The sequence below is a fragment of the Mchenga conophoros genome, linkage group LG17 (genome assembly GCF_057382185.1).
Source record: "Mchenga conophoros isolate Kocher_MC1m ecotype Shallow Benthic linkage group LG17, M_conophoros_male_GT1.1, whole genome shotgun sequence".
In the NCBI taxonomy this organism is placed as follows: Eukaryota; Metazoa; Chordata; class Actinopteri; order Cichliformes; family Cichlidae; genus Mchenga; species Mchenga conophoros.
In genome coordinates, this window is record NC_140542.1 from 2,272,722 (window position 1) to 2,299,428 (window position 26,707).

Genomic DNA, 26,707 nt, shown 5'->3' on the forward strand with positions numbered 1-26,707 from the left:
AATGCATGTTTCACCCTGTGAGTGTCGCAGTCACAATGTTTGTATTCAACAGTTTTTAATGACTGATCATCAGATCGTGGTCCATCCTATAAAACACTGAAACGAGTGTTGCTGCGCAGCGCCTTTAATCAACGTCAGCATTACAAAGTCAAATGGACACCAAGCTTTCTGGAGCCTTACTGTTTATTGACACGATCGCTCTCATAAAGACTGAGAAACATTTGCATCGTAGCCCGCGCTGCCTTCACTGACAATGTGGCATAATTAGAAAATTAAGTTTACGACTTTGTCACATGATCGATGTATAAAACATCTGGCTGGTGTACTTTAATGAATAGAGAACACTACATAGTCCTGCTGCAGTTCACAAATACAAGGTCAAAATGTATCAAAGAGTCTTTTTAACCTGTTTAAAAAAGTATTTACACAGAAAGTGACGTTTGGACACCGAGTGGATGTGTCAGGATGTCTGAACGGGCGTGATGTAAACAGCTAAACTAACACTGACGTTAAATACTGGCTTAGCTCAGTTCTAATGCAGCACCCAGCTCGAGGCGGTTCATCACAGCTTAGAAATATCTCACATTGATTCTTTGACATTTTAAATTCAGCTGCTAAGCAACCATTTCAGGAAATCAGGATTGTTTGATGTGACGCAGCGAACCAAAGAAAATGACCCGAAACACGAGGAAAAGCTGAAAGGAACTTAAAACGTGACTTAACTGCTCTGGATTACACACTCCAGTCTCTGAGCTCTTATGTAGTTTGTTCTAACTAAAATCTGAAAGCTTAAAATCAGTTTATACATTGATGAATGTTAACGATGAAAACAAAGATCTCTGGGTCTGATCAGAAACACAGAAAGGTTTACATTTACAGCCAAAGAGATCGACGTCTGTCCAAACAGCGATGTCCTGACCGCTGGCCTCAGTTTATCCTGCTTCTCACACGGTTTACGTGTCTTCTGTTTTCCTAGCCTTGTTCCAGAACTGTGTGCTGAGCACCGCTGATCAGGAAGCTTCCTGAAAATTTGTAAAGCTATTTTAATGCTGCTTTCTAGACTCAAACATCCCCATTTTTCGGACCAGTATGGATGTTTAATATTGCTATTTTGTTTGCAGCCTACACAAAGCTGCAGTATTCGTGGGTGAGTAAACGTGAGCCGAAAGGCATCCAGCACACACGGCACCCTGATGGCAGTATACAGATCAGGTGATCCAAGAATGAAAAACCAGAGAAAGGTAAAAAACATTTTAAAAGTACAGCCAGGAGCAGCTCGGCTCCTCAGGGACCAGCTGTGGAAACATGGCTGCAAAACAAAGAAGGCATGTTGTCCACCTCAAGGTCAACCAAGCTTTCCCCCATCACTCATACAGTACACATGCTCTGAACCATTTGCACACACACACACACACACACACACTGAGTTCCTGTTCTTGTTCAGAGTTCATTGGGAGATTGTGAGCCTCAGTATTCCACTGTCACTGCTTTGGTCTTGAGATATTCCATGAGAGCATCCTCACCTGTGGACACAAACGACAACTTGTTAAAAGCTTGTGGGACAAAAGGTTTCCTACTTTAAAAAAAGGAGTTATAATAACGTCATATATTTACTTTGAATAACAGAAGCTTATCAGTAAGCGTGACCACCACGCCAGCTAGCATCAATTCAAAAGTCAGAATTGAAACAGCCCTACTCATGTAAATTTTGTATAACCTGTAAATTGTAAATACTGTAAAACCACTGTCATTTAATGGTCAGGCATTGCATCGCACAGCTACAAGCATTTCACCTCATGTCATACTGTGTATGGTTGTGTGTGTGACAAATAAAATTTGAATATAATATTAAATAAATGTAATAAATTCCAGTTGTCTTCTCACCGAGGTCTTTGCCAAAGCCTGACTGCTTGAAACCCCCAAAAGGTGTGGCAACATCAGTCTTGTTGTAGGTGTTCACAAACACGGTTCCAGCCTCCAGCCGCTCGCTCACATACATGGCCTTGTTAATGTCGCGCGTGAACACGCCTGAAGCCAGACCGTACTCCGTGTCATTGGCTCTCTGCAGCACGCCGTCCACATCTCTGGAGGTTGGAGGAAAAGAGCAGAGCGAGGATATGAAACACCGAGCCACGACTCTACGGTGTGATACTCGTTACCCTCGACTTACCCGTCCTTAAATTTGGACACCACCATGACGGGACCAAAGGACTCTTCTTTGGCGAGGAACATGTGGTCCTCCACATCAGTGAACACGGTGGGCTCCATGAAGAAACCTGAAGGAAGACGGGCGCCCATAATCACGCTCTGATGAACTGCGTTACAGCAGCTTTACTGTTTTATTTGACCTTTCTTGTTTTATGTCATTTTAAAAAATGAATTCGTGCTCCATGACTGAGCCCTGTCAGGTGCTTTTATTGTGACAGGCTCATAATGGATGTTGGAAAAATAGATTTGGTATCAATGACCATGTGAAAACTATAAATCTATACTGTGGTTTCAAGATTTCAAATAATAGTTTGTTTGAATATTCCATGATAAGGCCTGAATGTACTGATTCCACAGTCAGTGCTGGTGCAACCTAACTTGCTCATATATTAGAATCCGATTTGTGCTTTTTCTGCACCAACTTCATGCTCCCAGTTATTTGGCTGGTTTTTGAAAGAGAAACAATCTTTAGATGAGACATTAAATTGGTAATGAAAATCATCTTTCTGTTCTTACATGCAGTATTCAAGGACTAAAACAACAGAGGACGAGTGTAGCAGCCATTTAGCCTCCAGAGAGGGGCGTGTTCTACCTGGCCTGTCGACCCGTGTGCCTCCGTACACCAGTGTGGCTCCCTCCTTCACCCCGATCTCACAGTACTCCAGCAGCTTGTCCAAGTGGGCTTTGTGGTTCTGTGGGCCGTGGTCTGTGGAGCGATCCAGGGGGTCTCCGATCTTCATCTTCTTGATCTCCTCCACCTTTTAAGGAGAGGGTGTAAAGACAGGATTATGATTTTTCTGACAGCTAATAATGCCGGTTTGGCTTCTTCTGCTTCTTCTAAAGTCACATGATGGCTGTTTCGGCACTCACCACTCGGTCAATGAACTCGTCGTGTATGGACTCCTCCACAAAGAGACGGCCGGCAGCGATGCAGTTCTCGCCCTTGTTGAAAAACACCGAGCTCATGCCCTGTGAGGCAGCATGCACAAACACACAAGCATCAGTGTGCCATTTCAGTCACACTCTGTGGCGTTTCAGGATCTCACCAACACCAGAACCTTGAAAGGAACCGAACTGTCTCGTGATTATTCATAATTAATATTTATATGCACAACTAACTGGTCTACAAAATATCACAAATTGGTTCCCTGAGCGTTGTTCCCTCACCATGCGAACAGCCTTATCCATGTCGCAGTCACTGAAGATGAGGAGGGGGGACTTCCCCCCGAGCTCCAGAGAAACTTTCTTCAGATTACTGACTGCACAGCTGTGAGAGAGAGAGAGTAAAGTACTGTGCAGCTGTGGTGTGCGACCTGTAAGAGTCAGCCGGGTTTTACCTCTTCATGATCTGTTTGCCGATAGGCGTAGAGCCGGTGAAGCCCAGCTTGCGGATGTCTGGGTGCTCGGACAGACGCTGTCCAACCACGCCACCTGGAGGAGATCGAGAAGGTCACGTGACAGAGCCCAGGGGGATGACACAATCTTCCACATGTGCTGCAGTCAACTGGACACTTCTACACGTGCTGTGAGTAGTTCTGCCTACAGCTATTTCTAATGTTGTAGTCACAAAAATCCACACAGGCTGAAGGACAAACAAATGCTCCTTTTTCCCTGCTGTGATCGTACAGTTTTAGCTCTCCAGGCAAATAAAACGATGCAAATGAAGCACAGAGAGAAGGACTGAAGTGCTCACAGCGCTGATCTTTGAGAACTTTCCCTAAAGAAGGAATAACCAAAAAGAGCCTGTTTAAACTGTACAGATACTGTTCATTACCAGAGCCTGGTAAAATATTGATGACTCCTTTTGGGATGCCTGCCTTCACTGAAAGCTCAGCAAACTTTAGTGCCGTCAGTGGAGTGACCTGTAAATATCAAAAATAATCATTACAACACATAAAATGCCCAGGAAGAACTGAAACAGTACACAGCACGAGGAACAATGAACCCACCTGTGCAGGTTTGAGAACCAGCGTGTTTCCAGCTGCCAGGCAAGCTGCACTCTTCCACGCCAGCATCATGAGAGGGTAGTTCCACGGGATGACTATGGCACACACACTGTGACAGGAAATAAGCTCTTCAGTCAGTGAAATCCACAGAAATGCGTATACTGTCTAAATAGCTGAGGATAATTAGGTTCAGGTTAGTGAATGCAGAGCTTTTACCCCAGAGGCTCTTTCTTAGTGAAGGTCAGGTTGCGGTTGGGCCGGGCTTGGTTGATGGGAATCGTCTTACCCTGCAGAAAACAGACAGAGTGTGCTGAAGTGAAGAGCTTAGGTTGTGTGCCACTAACACACAAACCCTGAGAAACCTTCACCTACCTGGATCTTGTCACACCAGCCAGCAAAGTAACGGAAGGTTTGGATGGACATGCCGACATGTGTCTTGAGGGCCAGCGTGTACACGGCTCCTGAGTCGATGGACTCGATGGTGGCCAGCTCCTCCTGATGTTCCTCCATCAGGTCAGCAAGCCTGAAGGGAGGAGCTCGATGTTAACTCTCTATATCTATTCTATATCCGTGGAGAACCAATTCCAACAGTCTTAGAGAAGCCCATAAAGAGCCTGGGACAGTGGGACGATGCAGACCTCAGTGATACGTGGCAACTAGAACAGTTAAGGCAGAACTTGGCGGATGACCTCAGCGGATTAACAACACTGCACTCCCAGGGAAACTGAAGCTCTGGTGCTTCCAGTTTGGGTTATTACCCAGACTACTGTGGCCGTTGACAATGTACGAGGTCTCACTCAATCATGCCAATCGACTAGAGAGGCTAGTGAGCTCCTACGTTAAGAAGTGGCTCGGACTTCCCAAGTGCCCCAGCAGCGTTGGACTCTACAGCGACAGGATACTGTCATTGCCTATCTCTAGCCTGGTAGAGGAGTTTGAATGTGCACAAGTGAGGCTTGAGATGTCACTCACGGACTCCCGGGACCCCATAGTGGGAGGCACTGCTCCCACCCTAGCAACGGGGAGGAAGTGGACCCCGGCCACATCGGTGCTACAGGTGAAATCTGCTCTTCACCATCGTGACGTGGTGGGTCACGTCCAACAGGGCAGAGGAGGATTTGGTCTTGGCGCAGTAACACCTCAGTGGCAACAGGTATCTGTAACCGAACGTCGGGAAATGGTGGTGGCGGAGGTGCAGCGACAGGAGGAAACAGCCAGACATGCCAGAGCCATAGCGCTGGCCAAGCAGGGTCGCTGGATGAATTGGGAGAGTGTGGAAAAGAGGAAACTCTCATGGAGTGAAATCTGGGACATGGAGTCTAATAGACTAAGTTTCATCATCCGAGCGACATGCGATGTGCTGCCTTCCCCAATAAATCTGCAGCTGTGGTTTGGAAAGGACCCATCCTCCCCCCTGTGTACAGTCCCAGCAACATTCAAGCACATCTTGGTTGGTTGTAGGACTAGCCTTACTCAGGGCAGACACACATGGAGACACAACCAGGTTCTCAGGTGTCTCAGGAGCGCAAAAGAAAATCCATCAACGCTCAACCTTCACGAACCAAGAGGAGCGTCAGTTTTCATCAACATTTATCCAGGAAGGAGACAAGCCGAGGACGAGCCCCTCAACCCAGACCTGGGCCCGCTGAAGGTTGCCAGGGATTGGCAGATGCAAGTGGACTTGGATCAGAGGCTAATTTTTCCCGCAGAGATCATAACAACAATTTTGCGACCAGACCTCGTCCTTTGGTCTAACTCCTGAAAACTTGCGTACGTCATTGAGCTGACGGTACCATGGGAGGCAGCAATTGAGCGTAAGAAGCTGTGGTATGCCAACTTGGCAACACCCGATGAATCCAAGGTCCACTACTGACGATGTGTCCCAAATCTTAATATGATAATCTAGATCAGATTCTCCCCCCCCCCCCCCCCCCTCCACAGTTCTGATGTTTCTGCAACCCCAAAGTAATCCTCTAGAGGGAGGTACTCACCTGTAAAGAAGACTTCCTCTGTCTCTGGGGTTCATCTTGCCCCAGGGCCCATTTTCGTAAGCTTCTTTGGCAGCAGCCACAGCTCTGTCCACATCACCCACTGAGGCATAAGACACCTTACAGATCACCTGGTTGAAGGTTGAGATCGTCAAACATGATCCAGTGAACATGGCATGGAAAATCTGTGCATTGAGCATAGTGAGTGTGGTCATGTGACTCACGGATCCATCAGTGGGGCTGATGCTATCATAGGTCTTTCCATTTTCTGAATCCTCAAACTTGCCGTTGATGAAACACTGATATGGCATTTTCACTGTCATGTTGTTTACGTCTTTGGTTGCCTAGGTAACAATGGAGAAAACCCCAACTGGGTTTGAGTGACGGGATCTCCCCTCGTTACTTGATTGATTTTGCTTTAGCTCGGATTTAGACTCACATAATCAACGACGAGCTCCTCCTCCTGGTCCTCTCCTCGCAGCTTGCGGACAAACATCTGGATGAAGTCCTGGAATGTGGTGGCCATGTACACATCCTCGTTCTGTAGCTGCACGCCAGCACACTTCTGCTTCACCTCCTCAACCAGTCTGCACACAGTGAGGACAGCTCTTTATCACACACTGCGTTTTTACACGTTTATAAGCTTTTGTTTCTGCTTGGTGAACTCACATTCATGTTAACAACTAAAGGTGAGACACGCACACCAAGCTCCTGCTGTCTGGTTAAAGGGCGCGAGATATAAACCAATCACCTCGAATGTAATATCTCTGTTCATGTATTATTCACATATAAATGTGTGTGTTAAAGCTGCATTGTTGGCAGTGAGACTGGGTCAGGGTTTTTGTATTATCCAGACTGGTATCAGGAGACTCTCCAATTGCTACAATTCCATTCAATGCAATTCAGCTGTCAATTCAATTTTATTTATATGGCGCCAAATCACAACAGGACACTTAACATTACAAAAGCAGACATTTATGTGTGGTTACCCCAGGCAGACAGCCCTGAAAAAATGCAGCCAATCCATAAGTGGAAAAGAAAACAAAAAAACTGCAGTTCCTCTAGTGGCCACTAGAGGAACTGCACAAGCACCCATGTTAAAATGCCCAAACACAGCATTAAAACCATGTTTGTAGTCCAGTATAAAAAGCTTTTAGGCTCTTTGGATAGTGTACCCCTTCATAACAGCTGTGAGGTGAATGATTTTTATTGCTAACACAAAAAAACATCTGTCAAATCTGACTGACAGATGTTCACACAGGGAGCTGTGGCCTCACTGCGCTGGTGCCTTGTGAAGCATTTTTAATGGAATTATCTGTGAAATAATGTGACTTCCTGTTTGGCTGAATCCATTCCAAAGACGCTGTGCTCTCGGAGAGTAAAATGATAGTATTTTATTACGTGCATCTGTGTGTTGGACTGTTTATGAACGCAGGTCCTCTAGTGGCCACTAGAGGACCTGCGTTCATAAACCAGAGGACTGTTTATGAACGCAGCTTGCTTATGAAGCCAACCAGCTAAACTCATGCTGAGGCTTCAAACTGCATCTGAAAGCAATTAATGATAACAGGGTGGCTATGTCCATTGTTTATATACAGTCTGTAGTGGTTTCCAATGTCCACAGTGGAAAAACCCCGACATATACAAACAAACACAATAACTGATATCAAAATGAAGATTTACTGGTCAGGTTGGAAAAGTCGGAAAAAGGTACTCTGGACTGAAACATCTGCTTTGAAATAACTTTTAAATGTAGAATTCAGTTATTGAATCAGAGCCTGAAATTATGCAGACTTTCTCTTTTTTGTGTGAAATGTGCACACAGTTGGTTTATCATGGTGTTTTCTTTATAAAAGCTATACTATGCATTTATTCTAGAGGTTACTTCTGATATAAGCCAGTATCTTTTACCCATAACAAATTTAAAGAAGGCGTTAGCTGCACAGTGTTCTGTATAGACTGTGTTTTTTTAAAGTGAATTCAGGATTTGAGCCCAAAGATCTGAGATTTTAAATGTGGCCTAAACTCAGTATAACGGAGCTGACTAGAAACTGAGCGTGCCATCTTCAGCACAACTTAAAATACATGACATAATTGTATCTGTAAAATGAAAAGACTGCTCCACCTGTGGATAACAAGAAGAGGTAAAACATTTCTGAGCAGTCCCTGCACTGATCCGTCTCACCTGACCACATCCATGGAGGCGGCGCCGGACTTGAAGAAGTCTGTGGTGTCCTCAATGGCTGGCACGTTGCTGAGGATGCCCTTCCAGATGTTCTGCAGTAAAAAAATGTTTTAAATGGGCTGATGTCTTTCATTTAAATCATTTACAGTCTATTGGGAGACAGCAGGCTAAAAAGAATCAGATAACACAGGGGTTCACTTGCCCTGATCTCCTCTGCCATTGTCTTCTCGTCATCGGTCAGCTCCACACTGGCGCTTTCTCCGGAAGAGAAATATTTGGAAGCAGGAATCATTTTCCCATCTTCAAACTGCAGGTTCTTCACTAGGAGCTGTGGCACAAACAGAGTAAAGATGAAACAGGCATGCTAGGAGTGCATTTGATTCAGTCAGCTGTGGTTGAGTTAACCTTATTGCCTCTGGAGTTCACTGTCTGATAGCTAATAGAGGCACCGACACACTCATCCAGCTCGGCTTTTGTTTGCTCTCAGTTATTTGTTTTATAAGGTCACTCACAGCTTTGCCGTCAGTTCCATACAGGACGAGCCCGTTTTTGGTGACACGAGCAGCCTGAGAAGCCCCCTCGATGTCCAGCGGCTGGCCCTCGGGTACAGACCCCCCCAACATGGAGGAGCCATAAAGGGTCACAGACTGAGGACAGACCCAGAGAAGATTTTAAAATACATCCAGAATGTTTGGTATTATCTTTGCTCAGTCATTCTGGAAAACACACCTGGCCATCAATGACCGTCCAAGCACCGGGGACTTTGTCGTGGCCACGGATCCAGTTGTGGATCGCCTCGGCTGGCTGTGCCAGATTCACCTGGGGGACACAAGAAGAAGCCAGTGTAAACAGTGCCTGAGCTACGTTTCCGAGAAAGAGAAGGAAGGTCAGCTGACGGCCTCCGATTTAGCAACACGTGGAAAAATGATGCTAGAAAACGAGACTGCTCCAGGAATAGCACATTTGTAATAGCTGCAAGCAAACATCTCTCCATGTGACAAATCAGGAAGCAGCTAAGATCAGCTCCACCTCGCGCTTTCACGTTACAGGGAGACCCACCCCAAACCAGTCTCACTTGCACAGCTAATAGGAAATTTCCAGTGAGAGAGTTATTACACTGAGCAGCTGTTCAGAGTACGAGCTGCATGTGTAAAGAGGGGTTAACTTGGGCTTGGTCGTATAAATGATAGACTCTATCAGTGTTTCTTGTAAGCTATTATAAAGCCGAACAACCCGACTCATACACAGTTGTTGTGCAGGAATAATATTCAGACCGTCATTCTGAAGGTCTGGATACACCCCTGATGGCAATCCAGACCCGATGCACGTTCCTGATGTGATGTAGTGCCTGATCTCAGACTGCCGTCTAACGTTCACCTTGGCGTTGGATTTCTTCTGAATGCCTTCATAGCTCGCTCCTTCCTCTGGCTGAGGAGTCCGAGGGGCTTTTCCATCAGCAATGAGCTGCACAGACTCCACCTGCACCAAGAAACAGAGTCCAGGTGACAGCTCAGTGTTTCAGTTCAAACACAAGCACAAACATTGGGGTTGGTGGAGTAGTGCAATGTAGGTTTAGATGCTGAAGGTCCAAATGATTAGAACTAGTCCTTTTCATTATACTGAGGTCCATGTGATTACCATAGCCTTGATGCCCCCGGGGAAGAGGAAGCGGTTGTACAGTGTGTCCACAGTGTCATTGGGCTCGACATCACACTCGCGCTGCAGCAGGATGGGTCCGGTATCCAGTCCATCATCAGCCCAGAACACTGTGAAGCCGGCTTTCTTATCTCCATGGATCAGAGTCCTGGTGACATATAAAAGGGAAACAAAGAGCTGTGTCATTAAACAATTATATTTAGAACAGATAAAGGCTATAAAGTAGACCATTACAGTGTACTAACAGTTAATCCTGAAACCAGAAAAAACCACAATCAGGGAGCCCTTTAAAGGTGCAATACAGAGAAAGTGGGGAGAAGCCATCGTTAAGGTTGTATGGGCAACAGGTTTCTTATTAAAGGCAACTCAGCGCATTGACTGTGTGACATGACAGCTGTACTGCATGACAACTTTAACCATAAAGGTTCCACACAGAGACTAATTTGATTATCTTTGATTTATTGTTTCAGGGTGAGCATTTCTGCTAAACTGGCTCGTGCTCAGTTTGAAGTGTCAGCGCCTCTGCACGCGGAGAAAGCTAACCAGGAAAGGAAGGATTCCATAATGAGGAAGGTTTTATGGCACACCGCTCCACCACCAGCAAGCCCATAGCTTTTTTATGACAGTCAAACCAGGAAACACATCGACCCGACTGTGTTGTTCTATTACAGATGCATGCAGAGGTGCCCAGCGGTCTGTTAAATACCATATTTTACTGCCTGCTGAAATGTTACTAAGAAAATGTTCTCAACAGTCCTTTCCTTAAAACGATCGCTTTCTACTTAGAGAAAAATGGTGAGCAGTGTTTTTCTTTTTAATCAAAGTATGTTTATACATAACTACATTTATAGTTGCACTGAACAGTTTGAGCTTTGGACGGTTCTTAGCTAGCCTCTTTGCTAAGTTAAAGAAACTCGTGGGAAAGATTTCTGCAGAAAGCAACACCTATAACTCATGCTCCTGTTGAGCCAGCATTACATTATGGTGAGTCTCAGCCTTCGGCTCGGGCAAACTGTAACTGTCTCTGTGCTCTTTGTCGATCACTGATGTGCTGAAAATAAGTTCGAAACCTCACTTAACATGAGAGTTTGGGGTTTTTCATGAAGGAGGAGCTTGGAGACTTTTCCTTTTTTGGGTTGAGATTTGTTGTTGGAAGTAGAAGAGATAAGAAAGCCAGGCTGCTTCGAGTTTGAGGTCAAACATCGCAGGTTTAAACCTACCAGACCAGGGGTGGCAAACATAATTACACATGTCAGTTATTCATGGACTGTTTGCATGTTGGAGCCAAAGCTTCAGCACTGCTGGGAGTCCATACAGGCAAAGGTGGGCCAATCACATGCACAGACAGACTGGGATCGTACCATTACGTAAGGAAGGATGGGGGAAGACGTTCCAAAGGTTGCAGGTGTTTTGGCAAAGGCCAGGTGCACAAAGAGACGGATGAGTGTGTAAATGAGTCTCACAGGCCTGAATGTGCGCTTGAAGCCATTTATAATTCTTAACGTGTTTGATCTCTGCAAAAAAGCACAAGAATACATTTTGGACTTTTAACTGTATTTTCATGAGTTTTACAGCTTTTCCTACTGATAAACCCCTCCCACATGGCCATTCATGCTAAACAAGGCCATTAACAACAACAATTAACCTGTTGTTTATTGTTTAAGCCCCAACGCCCCCAGTACCGGGGGGGGGGGGGGGGACATCGGGTTTAATGGGATGTACCGCCAGATCTGTTATTTAAATATAGACGTGTGGTATCCACAGGAATGTCAGAATCTCAGCTAAAAGCGAATAAACCAATTTCAACAACAGATCAAGGAGCAGGCAAACAGCTTCTGCAAAAACATGTAATCAGGATACTTTATGGAAACAAAGTGTGGATCCCCTTGCTTCCATCACAATAATAATCGCACTTCCTGCACAGCTCTCTCTCTCTCTCTCTCAGTGAGCTCTGAGACCAGTTTCCCATCAACAATCGATGGAGATACTTTCTGCCTTATTGGGATTACTCGTTGTTGGTCGCTCTGTTTCTGTTGGGTCTTTTCCCCAAAATAACCTCTGACAAGACAGGAAGGCTCATTTCTTAAGCCTTCCTGTCTTTTGATAGGACAGAATATTTATATTCCTTATAATTAAATCCACTTTGTTCAGTGTACCAGTATCACCAGCATATCCCAAGCTGTCAAACAAACTCCTTTCGAACCCCCTTCTTTCTCACCAATTGATTGCTGAGGCTCCTCTGTGCAGGGGCAGGATGGAGGGGTGGTAGATGATGGAGCCATGCTTTGGGTGGTCGATGACGTTCATGGGGATGAACTGTGAGCAGAAGGGCATGACATTGAGCTCAGCACCCACCGCCTTGTAGGCATCCACCACTTCTGGGATGGGTTTCCCCTTAACCCGCCACCGTGGGAATTTGAACACAGGTGTCCCCTCTTTTTCTGCCGCCACCGCTAAGAGAAAAGAGGACATTTTAGGGATGCAGTCCTGAACGCCACGGCTTCATGGAGGTCCTGAGTAATGAGCTAAAAGTCTAAGTGTATGTCAGAAATTAAATACTGCAAGTTTAGAAAAGACAAAGACTATAAAATGGATTAAATCAGACAACGAATGAAAGGATGAGCTGGCTGCAAAGTGGCTTGCAGTTACACAGCTACTGTGGCAGGCAAAGTGTTTACAAAGTATGTCTTTGAAGAGATTTTGATGCACAGAAGGACATCAGATAATCTGTAAGGAGTGTGACTTAAAATTAAATTCCTGGAATAACTGGAGAAGACAACACTGGCACAGCTTAAGATGAAGGAAAACCACAGTCTGAAGACACTGTAAGTAAATAATGCATTTACAATCAGTTTATTATAAACTGTGACCAACAATATATTTTAATTTAACGTCAACCTTCATTTAAATAAAAACCCTTTTGTTTTTAGCCGGAGAATAAAATAAAGAGATGGGAAGTGACATGGAACAAATGCCCCTGGTTGGCGGCCGCCGTGGGAACAGAGGAACAGTTGGTGTGTTGGAGTGTTTAAAGGTTAGGATAAAAAGATGCTGCATCATGTAACAGGGACACTGCTGCACTGGACTTTTGATTGTTCAACATATAACCCTTAAAAAGTCATTTTTCTGTCCTGATTAGATGTAAAAACATAAATATCCACTTGCTACACCAGAAACCTTTTACTTTTAAAATTAATTCCTTAAAATGTATCATGTCATTTATTTATTTAAACTTGGCTTTAAAGGCCCTTGAAGGCAATTTGAGATATTACAATTTGCATTTGTAATGTGCCGACTGTACTTCCTCAGGAGGCTGAGGTCTTTTAACATCTGCAGGAAGCTCCTGAGGATGTTTTACCAGTCGGTGGTTGCTGGAGTACTTTTCTATGCTGTGGTGTGCTGGGGGAGCAGCACAGTAAAGAAGGACTCATGCAGGCTGGAGAAACTGATCAGGAGGGCTAGCTCTGTGGTCGGCATGAAGCTGGACACTCTGGTGACAGTGGCAGAGAAAAGGACATTAAAGAAACTGATGGACATTATGAACAATGCTGGGCATCCTCTGCACACGGCCATAAACAACCAGAAGAGTCTGTTCAGTGACAGGTTGCTTCTCCCCAAGACAAGAACCAACAGACTTAAAAACTCCTTTGTCCCACACGCCATCAGACTGTTTAACTCCTCTCTGGAGGGGAGAGGGAGGGGAAACAGGAGGACAAAGGAGGGGGGAACAACTAAGCTGTAGTGCCTCTTCACCTCACTGTGCAATACCTTGTGCAATACTTTTTGTAAATAGTCAACAGTGCAACAGACTCAATACTTGAAATGTGCAATTCACTTGTATTTTTATTTTTTATTCCTATTTATTCTATTTATCCCCTTCGTATATTTTATTTATATTTGTCTCTGTATTTATATGTGTGTGTGTGTGTGTGTGTGTGTGTGTGTGTGTGTGTGTGTGTGTGTGTGTGTGTATATATGATATTCTGTAACTTCTGTCGGTGCTGTGCTTTTTGGAAATCGAACTTCCCAGAGCAACCCACCCGAGGGATTAATAAAGTTCTATCTTATCTTATCTTAATCCTACAGACTATGCAAACAGTGATCGTCAGAGGCTCTTTTGCTCCTGGGCATTTGCCAACTTTGTCCCGCTGCTAATCTAGCACTAGCAAAGATTAGATAACACTAACTGAAATGTTCATTTCAATGTGAAAATCAACTTGTGGAGACTTGAAAGCTGCCTGAGAAGCGTGACATGTAAAAATTCATACATACTTGTTGCACATGCAATGAACTGCTCAGGATAATATATAAAAATGTTTAAGTGGCTTTGTGTGAAGATGCTTCAAAAGAAAAAGAAAAAACAGATTAACAGTGAGGTGTCGAGGAGGACTCTTTACGCTGCAACACAGCCTGTAATAAGTGCACCAGGTAAGCATGAGTACTCCCCTTCAGTCCTAAATCATGCTCATTACTTTACACGGATGCCACAAGATGCTAACAATGACACCACAAACTCTTATGAAAACTACTTCTGCCCAAAAGGATCCTTTAGTCTTCGTCCCCCCAACCCTTAACTGGTCACAGCAGATTGCGACCCCTCCATGAGCCTGGTGCTGTCAGAGGTTTCTTCCTATTAAAAGGAAGCTTTTCCTTCCCCCTGTTGCTAAGTGCTTGCTCATAGTGGGTCATCTGAGGTTTTTTCTCCATTATCGTAGAAAGACTACTATACTATATTATTGTCAAAGGAGCTTGCAAAGAAAAGCGTCTGGACTTCTTTAAGTTGCTTGAAGACGTTTCACCTCTCATCCGAGAAGCTTCTTCAGTTCTAAGGTCAAATGGTGGAGAGTCCCAGATATAAACCTAGTGGGAGTTTCCCCCCACAGAGGGACAAAAGGACCCCCTGATGATCCTCTAATCGCCTGAGCCAAGGTGGGAAACTGGGTGTGGGTCCCAATCAGCCAGAGTTTCAGGTGTGTTCATTGTGAAACCTGGCCCCACCTTATCATGCGAATTCCTGAGGTCAGATGGCCCAGGATGTGAGTGGGCGTTAAGGCGTCTGGGAAGGGATCTCAAAACTATATAATATAATATAATATAATATAATATAATATAATATAATATAATATAATATAATATAATATAATATAATATAATATAATATAATATCAAGCACCCTGAGGAGACTTTTGTTGTGATTTGGTGCTATGTAAGTCAAATTGAACTGAAAAAAACTCAAACATATACAAACAGTGGGATGATGCAATGTAGAGATCTGCTCCAGGTTATGAACCATAGAAGAAGAAATTAAGTTTTCAACAACAGGTGAAGCCAGGAGGCAGCAGATGATGCTCCGTGGTGAGACGGCATCACCAAAGCGCACCCTCCCTGTTGCAGACTTTTCACCTCAGAGTTACATCTCTGGGCCACACAGGGCCTCTCCTCACACAGACAATGGAGCCCCTATCCCGCAACTAATGCAGAATAAAGGCCTGTCTTTGTCCAGGAGCACTGTAGTCAACACGCATCTACCTCAGCTGCAGCACAGGCCTCTGGTGACCCACAGTTAGTACCAGGGACAGAGCTTCATCTCACCTACAGGCTGTTATTAGTTTTATGCAGATTCTAATTGTAATCTCTTTTATTTGTAATTTTATATGTGATTTCAAAGTTTACACAGTCTGATTAACACTGAACTTTAAATAGTAGTGCTGCTGTCACGTACAAGCATCTAAATGTTTAAGCATTACACGATCTAATCAGGGGCGAGGAAAAAGAAGTTTCCCTATTTGCAATAATAACTGAAAGGAGTAGCATAGCCTGCCCTTCATGTGAATTTATTACAGCACATTATTTTGATTTTACAGCCTACGTTTGTCGTAGTCTCAGCTGAACATTTGGCACTGCTAAATAGGGCTGCTCGATGTAACGATATATATCGGATGACGATATAAAAACATCTATCGTTTCATTTTACGCTATCGTTTGTTTCGTGGTGTCACAAAATAAACGGTTTACGGCGATATTTTTCATGGTTCTGATGTCACTGTAGTGGCTGTATTCATTAGTTAAAGTTCTCTCTTTCTCTTATATTTAATATAACCACACTAAGGATGGACAAGCGCCTGTTTTTATGCGTTGTCGTTAGCAACAACGACGGTAACACCATCGCGTGTCCGCTTGTTTATTTTCCACATAAACCTTTCACAATAAAGCTCAAGATCCTGTTGAGACTTTTCAAAATAAACTGAATCACGTGAAAGATGCAGAATGTTTACGGATGAGAAGTAAAAAAGAGCCGCCAGGTGCTAAAAAATAAACCTTAGACTCAAACGTTAGAACAGGCTTCTCCCCGCAGCACGCCGTGTAATAAATACTCACAAAGAAAACGGCGCCGTTACAACTCATGTCTAAAAATGTGTCGTTTCATGCAACGGTTAAAACACTCGACTCAGCTACACGACGCCCAGCTGGAAACACTTCACGCAGGTCGAGCTGCCCGAGATTCACAGAATTTACAGAAAATGTTACATTTGTGATTTATATCGTTATCGGACGATAGATGTCTGATATCGGGAGATGAGATTTTGGTCATATCGCACAGCCCTACTGCTAAACTACCTACTGTTGGGTCTAAAGTCAGACCACGCTGATCCCAGAACTTATTCCCGTGAAAGAAAAACAAGGCAACGGCGATCGATCGTTTTACTTGCAAGGGAGGCCTTGTCGGTATCTCAGCTCATCACAAATAACCTCTCTCTCTCTCTCGGCCCCCTCTCGCTCCCTTTTATTGACAACGTTCACACAATAAACAATAGTTTACAACACATACCTTCCCCCGTAACCCCCCTTGGTTACAAAGACAAGGCACTGGGTGTGTGTGTGTGTGTGTGTGTGTGTGTGTGTGTGTGTGTGTGTGTGTGTTCCTGCTGATCAAAGGGTCATATAACATAAAAGCACAGTAGGAACATCCTTGGTCATAAAGAGGGTAGTCTCCCCACACCCTAGATGGTTCACCCTAGATAACACAGTGAAGCCATACAAAGGGGAGGAGGTTTGCTAACATCAAACAAGGGTGTTACTGTGATAAAAACACTACCACCCCCCCTCCCAGAATCTTAAGGATCTGGGGAGGGGAGGACAGAAAGAATTCTTTAATACTATGTACAAATGGTAAACATAAAAATGACAAACATTTAACATTTCAACTTAACACCTACTCAGCACCAAACAGACGAAAACACAACTGAAGAGCTCAGGAATTAAAATAGAAGCTAGAACTAGACCTGTATTCTTAAGGTGGATCCAAACACCTCTTTTAGATAATTATGGGTTACATGAACAAACTTTAAGTTCCTCCACTTCTACAAAGTGTGACACAAACTGACTCAAACCTTTGTGGCGAGGCTCTTTGAAAAGCCACGACTCTGTTAGCGATTGGAGACAAAATTCAAAGTGTTTCGAAAAGAAGAGAAAACAGGCTTTATGGGGATATTATTCTATCAGTAGCACAAAGCCTTCACAAGGTACTAGAGTCTGAACACAGGCAGAAACGCAGCTCTGGCTAGATTTCTAAAGGTTCCTATAAGATGAGAATTAATTTGTAATTTTACGGCCAAAATGACAAAACAAGCCCAGGCAGCCTGTTTGATAGTTGGGTTGATAATGAAACATTTCCTTGTACTGTAGAACACAACGCTTTTCCATCGTTCTTAGGTGTTTATTTTACCAACTGAAGAAGTAGTGACTCCAAATGCCCCACTATTAAAAATAATAATAGCAAACTGGGAGGACAAGAAGACAGCAATGTTGAAAGTTTGGTATCTGACATGTCAGAGAGAAACCTGTGAATGAACAGGAAACTTACCCAGGGGGTCAGCCTTGCCATCCTTGTCAGGGACCGTGAACACACCCACCACCTTGTGCCCCTGCTTCCTCAGGTTGCTGTAGACCTCCTGACCAAACAGGCTCTGGCCAATAATTGCTAGCTTTAACTTGTTCTGGTAATGATGCTGTAAAGGGAGCAAAAACACACAAGTTTCAACTTCACTGAAAGCACATCAGACATACTGGAAACACTGCAAATGCTCATGCCCTAGTCTTTCTGCAGAAGAAGACTTTAGACACTTCACTACAGTTCAATAGATTTTATGCAACTTCCAGTAAGCAGTTATTTTACTTTGACCTACAGTACTGTACAAAGGTCTTAAGCCACACCTCTTTTCTCTTGGAATGTAACTGGCAAAAATAGTTGTAACAAATTTGTAAACATAAATAGAAAAAAAACAGTTGTGTGGAAGAAACAGGAAAGCCAATATTTGGTAGGAACACCTTTATTCTTCAACACAGCCTGAACTCGCTTAGGCAGGAATTCTTGTATGTCGTTAAATAATCATCAGTAATTGTTCTCTACGCTTCATGAAAGATATTCCAAAGCTCTTCTTTGGAGGCGGGTTTCCTTTAGTTCTGTTCTCGGTCATGATGAAGTCAAACCTCTTCAACAACAACAATCAGAAGAAGAATCAGGAGGAGAAGAAGGCGGTGGCCCAGGCTCTGGGACGGCCCATCCATGACTGATAGTGTGTTTAATATCCAGTATATGTCGTGTGCGAGGGATCATGAAAAATGAAGCTGTTCCCAGGCACTTCCCAGATGTGACCGCACGCTGGACCAAACTCTGACAGTACTTTGTGTCCACCGGCTGGAACGCAGCCCCGAGTATTTTAAACATGACTGAATACTCACCTCTGTATATACTGACTAAAGTTTGAGCAAAAATCTCCAATCTGTATTCATCCTCCACAATTACTGTCAGTCCAGTTCTTGCATACTTCATCCTTTTCTCCCTGTTTTCCATCCTTAACAATGGATTCCTGACAGCCACGATTCCACTGAGACTATTTCTCATCAGGTTTATGAAAACAGTAGACGAACCAACTGCAGGGCAGGCGCACTATTAGGTGCTGTGTGCAGGATTTGATCATTTTCTTACAGAACTAACATTCAGATATTGGTCATCTGCTGCAGATACTCTTTTATGCCTGCTTGTTCTTCTTTTGTCCTCCAGTTGTCTTGTTTTTTAAGAACACAGTGCACCTACAGAGATATCCCACTTCTCTGGCTAACAGCTGTTTGGGAACCACCTTGTTGGTGCAACATACTCTTTTATGCCTAAACATGCAGTTTAAAATGGGTTCAGCCATTCTTCTCTTGAATTTGGTCCTTTGTCCATGCCTGACTGATTCAAGTTGACAAACAAAGTGCTCTGAAAATGGTCAGGTTTAATGACTGGACTGAAAATGAGTAAAAATGTGGCCAATGTCCAAAGAAGGACTTTGAAAGACCTCCAAAGAGCCTGGAAAACTATAACTCAAGACCACTTTAAAACTTTTTGAAAGCAAAATATAAAGAAACGATGGCGAGCGCACAAGTTTTAACAGCACAGCAGTTTCTGATTAAACTGACAGTCAAACTGGGGCAGCAGAAACCTCTTTGCTTCTGTTTCCCATAATATAACTTTTCACAACCAGGGCAAATGTCCGTCATCATTAAGCTTTTTTTCCCTGAAGTTACATATTATTGACTTTTTGTCAGACCCTTGTAATATTTTATTTTACACCTGTTCATTGCATATGTGAGAAATCCTTAAATCTCAACCTCCCTTGGCGGTCTTAGTGGCCTTTAACTCTGTTATTGGCTAAAGGCAGCTCAGAGAAAAGCTATTGGCTGATGAAGATTACAACCCTTACCCAGCAGTGACAAGTGCATGCCAGAACCTCCCCCTCATGTGTTAAGCATGGAGGTTTCAGGTTTCCCATGCACATATGTAAGATCCTGTCAAGTGCACATTTGACAGGTCTGGCTGCTGCTGCACAGCAACTTCCAAGCGACACGGTAAATAGATAAGAAATGAAAGAGCCCGTCTGATGCTGCCTCTTTCAGCCCAGCAGGGTCGTACGTAAGCCGGGCTCCAGCCAGTACACTGTGAGCCTCCTGTGATGATGATGCAACTCCTCCAGATATTGTACAGTAAAGGCCAGCACCGTCCAGGCGCGCAGCGGGAGGAACAGAGGAGGAGGGCGCCGTTGACACCGTAACGTGGCAAAGTGTGCACCATCTTTTCCCGTGTTGGCTGAAAATACAGCAGCTGAGTGACTTACTAAGAATGAGTGCAGTCAGACCCGAGCCTGGCTCAGTCCTCCTCATGACCCGCAGACCGCTGCATGCGTTCAGCGCTACACAGACACATTTAGAGAAACGATGTTCGCGCAATCAGAGCAGCTCACGCATCAAACCCCGGTGATTGTTTGCAACGTTACTCACGGATGAAGTGGAGAATTTCCTCAAGACTTGACTCGCCGTCCACAACATAATGGCGCTGTTGTTTGTTTTTAATATATATGCGCGCGTGTGTGTTCAATGCAATAGAAACGACAATAAATCGAGACGCTGCCGGATGTTCAGAGCCCCCAGCTGAGGTAGGCGCGCTCCTGTCTTCACACGCTGCACCTTATGCTGCCCGTGTGAGCCAGACTCAGCGGCGGACCGTGGTGTGGGCTCGTCACAGCCAGCTTATACTCGACGGCAGCAGACGCGGTACGTCCTGCCTACTGGACCGGACGTGCGCGTTCCCGTGGTGCTTATTTTACCTCCTTGCCGGCGCGGTCACGCGTGGGAATTCGTCCTTCTCATGGTTATTGGTCATTGAGCTCGTTATACGTTGCTTTAGTCTGGGATTGTGAATGACTTAAGCGAATTATACATACATGTTCATAGTATACATACATGTTTATCTCTGTGTAGATTCAGTTACTGTCATAAATTCTGCCAAAAGCTAAACTGTGGACCTCTGAAAAAGATATTGACCATAATTCACATCAGAAAAACCAAAAATACGTTTTCCTGTCCTTTCTCTGTGTATCTGTCAAACAAACACTGAAAAAGCCCAAAATATCTACTCTGCTGTGCACCTGCCCAAACTCCCACGTGGAAAAGGCTCTAATCAAACAGCTGGCCAGCACAGGTTCAAACTGACACAGGCTGCTGGCAGATCAAGCACTCATTTATTCCTGTAAGCGGCAAAGGGCAGTGCAATCCGTCTTAAAGCTGCCCAACAGACTGCATGCTGTCAGCCTAAAGTCTTACTATTAGTATAAGAGCACTTTTTCCAGTACAGTGATAAAAACAGCACTGCCTTTAATGATGTTATTATTATGAATAACATCATTAAAAATGTCATGTTTTTCACCGAAACATGGTTGAACAACAGCTGCCCGGACAATGTTATCGAGTTAGCAGGACGCCACACACACCGAGCCGCAGATGCCTCCGGCAAGACCAGAGGTGGAGGTTTGTGCATTTATATTAACAATGCTTGGTGCATGAACTCCACTACTACTGAGAGTCACTGCTCACCTAATGCGGAGTTTTTAATGGTCAAATGCAGACCTTATTACCTCCCCAGAGAACTCACTTCGATCATACTCACTGCCGTGTATATCCCCCCCCCGACGCTAATGCTAGGTTGGCCATGAAAGAACTTTCTGCAGCCATTAACAAACACCAGAATAAACACCCCGAGGCTGCTTTTATTGTTGCTGGCGACCTCAACCACACCAACATGTCTCCTGCCACACCAGAGGAGACAAGACTTTAGACCATGTGGATTCCAACCTGGCTGGAGCCTACAAAGCCACACCCCTCCCCCACATTGGACAATCGGACCATCTCTCCCTGTTCCTCACACCTCGGTATTCACCACTCATCCAACGTGTGAAACCTGCTGTGAGGACAATTAAAGTGTGACCAGAGGGGACAGACGCAGTGCTCCAGGACAGATTTAAAAACACAGACTGGAATATGTTCACCCACACAGACCTGGACCAGTACGCAGGGCCGTGCAGAGAGGTTTAAAGGGGCGGGTGCTCAAAGTTAAAAAGGGGCACATTGAACCAGGCTGAATAACAACAACACACATTCATCAAGAATCTAATATGGGAAGGGCAGGGCTGTGTTGATCTGAGACTGTAGACATTAAAAAGTCCACAGGAGAGATGGTAGCAGATTAAACAAGTGTCATGAGATAATAACAAAATGCAAAGATTGGTGACAGCGCTTAGGCTCTGCCTGTGAATCACTCTTTGCTTCTCTTCTTCCTTCCATCCCATCATTTCATATATCACTCTCCACTTGCTGTCTATCTGAGAACAAGGCACAACTTGCTATTGCAATAAACTATAATCTAATTATCCACACCTAACAACTCCAGCATCTAAAATAAAATGATGACAGAAAAATGTTATAGCCCTGCCTTTAGTAGCCTCACACAGCTCTGCTGTTTCCTCCTCATGTCCTTACCAGGCATGTCTGCACAATGTTATATCATGAGTAATATTTTTTTTTAAAAATCCATCTAAATAAAACACACACATGCACACACAGTGACATTTTAGACCTTCTTCAGAATACTGTATATACTATGGGCATCACTGTGCTGATCCAGAATCCTTACATATTTATTACTAGAGCTACAATAATAAAGCAATGAGGAGGGGGAAGTAATAAATATGAAATAATGTATTTATGATGATTCCATTTGTTTCACTATCCACTCTGTGCAGGGCAAAGCTTATTACATCTTTAAACTGTAGAGATACAATCATTTTACTGCTGTAAAATCCAACTTTTGTCTTATTTAAAATATAAATCTAATATAATCTGCTTCTTAATGTATGTTCTTTAAAATACAGCGTGTGTTTTTAATATATTAAAATATATTTAATATATTTTAATATATTATAATTATAATAATGCATAATTATGTGGACATGCATATTAGATCGTTTTTTAGTGAAATATAATCCCTCCAGAAAGGCAGGAAAAGCCCTGTAACTTGCTTTAAAACTAAATACGGGGCGACCGTGGCTCAGGGGGTTGGGAATCGCATCTGTAACCGGAAGGTCGCCGGTTCGATCCCTGGGCTTTCTGTCCTGGTCATTGTGTCCTTGGGCAAGACACTTTACCCTACTTGCCTACTAATGTTGGCCAGAGGGGCCGATGGCACGATATGGCAGCCTCGCTTCTGTCAGTCTGCCCCAGGGCAGCTGTGGCTACAACCGTAGCAAATGCACAAAAAGACCCCAAAAAAGAAATCTTTCTACCTTCTGCAAAGTTCATCGCCCCAGAAAAGACAAGTCAAAACAAGTAAAAAAAAATAAAAATGTAACAGCCTCCCGATTATGACCGATATATCATTTACGTCACTGATACATCCGTAACTGAAATTAACTCAGAACAATTTGTTTATTTTTTTAAATGGTCATTCAGAATCAGAAGATTATTTACGGTGATGTTTTTGGTGGGAGTGAAACAACAATCTACTGATAAAACCAATAAAAATAAGATATGATAATAAGAAATAACCACTGTTGGAAGCCTTATTTACTCTTATCGCCTTAATCATGTGCAGTAATTAAAGTTGAAATGAGAAACTTTGCATTTGAAAGATGCTCTTCTACTGGGCACTCAAAATGCTTTCTTACAACAAGCATCATTCATCCACACCTTCATACATAATGTGCGCACATTTTAAATATAAATTAATATTACTGTAGCAGTATTTTTTTTTTTTAAAAAGATAAAATGGCCACATTTAAGAAGGCAGGACCTGCAGTTATTGTCCTTTTCCAGACATTTATCTGGCACTTACTTTGGGGTTTTCTGCAGCTCGTCCTCGGGGCCCTCCAGACACAGAGACAGCAGGTCATAACCCAGGATCTTCTGGGCTATGGTGAACATTTCTTTAATGTTGGGGTATTTCAAAAGTCCTCTGCCCATGCCCACAAACTGGCTGCCCTGACTGGGGAAGAGGAGCACGGAGCAGCCGCTGCTTTTGGGTCTCCGCTGAGGCGCCGCTGCTGGCTCGCTGTTCGGGGGAAAAGCGGGGGCTTCAGCCGGAGGAGGGTAATCTCCAGCCGTGGAACCGGGCTTGTTGGTGGACAGCGTCCTGCTCAGAGAGACCAGCGACCTGACCTTCCCTCTGGAAGATGCCGCCATCCTGACTGCCACTGATGCCAACATGAGCTGTTCCTCATCCAACGACGTGTCTGCAGATGAAATAAGACGCACAGCCCGCCCGGACAAACTGTAATCACCAAAAGAGTCAACTTTGCTTGAACTCAATTCTGACATCTGCTCGGCATGACACCTCACAGGGAGACGAAAACAACCGCCAGAGGAGAAAAGAACAAAATCTTCAGCGAAGGAAGATGATATCTCCAATAAAACTATTTTTGAAGCCATTATGGGACTTGACAAAAAATTTGAAGCACAACTGGAGGATATCAAGGAACAAAACAGACAAAGTGCAGCTATGGTTGCCAGCTTGGCTAAGGCTGTAGAGTTTAACGCTGCAGAGATAGCTGATTGCAAACTGAAAGTTGTTAAACTGGCAAATGCGAATGAACTGCTGCTTAAAGAAAACGAAGACTTGAAAAGAAGAGTGAGAGAACAAGAGCGCTACCGAATGAGGTGGTGCCTAAAACTGAAAGGGGTGAAGGAAGACAAAGACGAAAACATTAGAGTGAAGGTTTTGCAAACGCTTCAGAAGATTGCCCCTGACTTGAACTTAGAAGAGGCTGTTGATATTGTCCACCGCTTAGGGAAACAAGTTGATGGCAGAAACAGAAACATCATTATTCTATTCACACAGAGGCGAATTAAAGAAGAATTGTGGAGGCGCACCAAAGATTCTTCAACCTGCAAGCAAGAAGGCATCAGCTTCACAGAGATGTTGCCGCAGGAGGACATACAAGATCGACAGCGCCTATGGCCTCTGGTGGAGGAAGAAAGACGTGCAAAACTACAAATATCTGTAGTTTCCACTCCGTATATTTTCAAAACAAACTCGTTACTTTGGGTTTAACGCATTTGGGGGAAGTTAATATTTCACGTCACTGCAGGCCTTCAAACAATGAGATTTGAGCCTAAACAGTGAAAGGCAGTCGCGTTTTAATCAGTAGAGGATGTCGCATAAAAAGAGATGAAAGAACAAACCATGTACTGTAGTTTTGATTGATTTATTTTTAGCACAACACCAGAACAACCCCACGTGCCCATAATTTGCGGTACTTCAGAAAAAAAGGAGTGAACATAAAAGGGAGTAAAATGTTGTGTCAGGTAATTTCAAATGCAGCATTTCTATCACCTCAACAAACACTAACTGTGTCACAGTGTGTTGCTATCTAAAGCTCTACTTGCTGTATTTCACAGGAAGAGAAAGAATGAGAGCTAACTTCACTCAGAGATATAGAAAGAAAGAGAAAGAAACCAGGCTGTATTTAAAGGTAAGGACTGCTTAGTGATATTTGATAAAATGTAGTTGTATTTTAACAGGGACATAAAGTGCTTGTCTTACTCCCTTCTTCTAGCTCGAAATTACTTGCCAAGTGGTAAGGACCGTTCATGGTCACACGGTGAGAACATTGGTGTTGACTATGAAGAGATAGGGTCAGACAGGGGAGGGGCCAGTCAGATTTATCAACTCAACCTCCTTAAAGCATGGAGAGAGGCTGAAACCAATCTCTGGTGAGCCCGGTTAAGGAAAGAGATGAGTTGGTGCCTGAGATGCCAAATTCCAACATCCTCATTCCCGCCATTGAGATAACACTCTCACACAGGCCCAGAGAGCAGATGTTGCTGCATTGCAGATGTGTTATACCCCCTGCCCAGCCGAATGACTCTCAAAAAGAAAATTTTGCAGAAAATCAATGTGATCGCTTGGATCACTGGAATTATCATCTCGATATCTCTTGTCCTTCTTTCATTTCAGACGTCTTGAAAACAAGTTTTAACAAAGTCCTGGAGAAGTGCCCAATGCTGGAGGACCTCCTGCTTTACCCCTGGCTCAGATAAACTCCTCTCTGACACAAACACACACGCATACTGAATTCACATCTTGCCATACAAATGTGATACAGTAACCAACTTTCTTTCTTTCAGAAAAAAAGAAAATTGGGAGATTCAAAAATGTCCTCACAGTAATGTTTGCATCAGTCTATCAGACGAATCCCCTCCAAGTCCAATATTTACATCAGTTACAGTGATAATGCTTGGTGTCTACTTTCAGCCACCGCAGTAGAATGCCAGGAATGAATCTCATTGAAATTGTAGTTGCATTTGCTATTTCATTTAATTGTCATGGATGATACACAGATAACCCAACAGCAAACAGAGGAAAACAATGGGCTTAAATACACAGAGGGATAAATGAGGGAATAAGACACAGGATGAGAGCACAGCTGCGAGAAATCACAAACAACAAGACCATGGGGAAGGAAAACTGAAAACACTAACATAGTCTAAGGAGCTTAGAAAGAAAACGTCTTCTTTAAGTTGCTTGAAGACGTTCAAGCAAAGTTTAAGTTCTTTTCATCCGAGAAGGTGAAACATCTTCAAGCAACTTCAAGTCCAGACGCTTTCTTTCCAAACTCCTTAGACTACGATGACCTAGATGACTGAGAACCTTCACAGACATGAAAACACTAACACAGCACACATGACTATCAAAGTAAAACAGCAAACAAGAGACTTTTACAAAGACACAGAGTTGACACAGAGACATGACTGACTGGGGAGAAATTGGGGAACATGGAAACAAGAGTGACTAGACATGACACGTGGGACACAGGGGCAAGGCAAAGTAACAGAAACCTAAAGCCTAAGAATAT

The 26,707-nt window shown here is 43.8% G+C and overlaps 1 protein-coding gene across 1 annotated transcript; it reads right to left on the reverse strand.

Annotated features, from left to right (window-relative positions):
* Positions 1-108: 108 nt before the first annotated feature.
* Positions 109-20,539, reverse strand: aldh1l2 (aldehyde dehydrogenase 1 family, member L2). Its single transcript, XM_085251184.1, has 23 exons — positions 20,304-20,539; positions 17,848-17,992; positions 12,202-12,436; positions 9,966-10,131; positions 9,705-9,806; positions 9,057-9,146; positions 8,840-8,974; positions 8,530-8,655; positions 8,328-8,419; positions 6,582-6,729; positions 6,367-6,486; positions 6,146-6,273; positions 4,527-4,677; positions 4,371-4,441; positions 4,158-4,263; positions 3,983-4,070; positions 3,546-3,639; positions 3,376-3,475; positions 3,079-3,177; positions 2,801-2,966; positions 2,171-2,276; positions 1,885-2,084; positions 109-1,523 (listed from the first exon to the last, which is right to left on the reverse strand). Exons 1-23 carry the CDS (start codon positions 20,349-20,351, stop codon positions 1,468-1,470), a joined length of 2,772 nt encoding a protein of 923 aa, XP_085107310.1. The 5' UTR covers positions 20,352-20,539; the 3' UTR covers positions 109-1,467.
* Between the last annotated feature and the right edge of the window lie 6,168 nt (positions 20,540-26,707).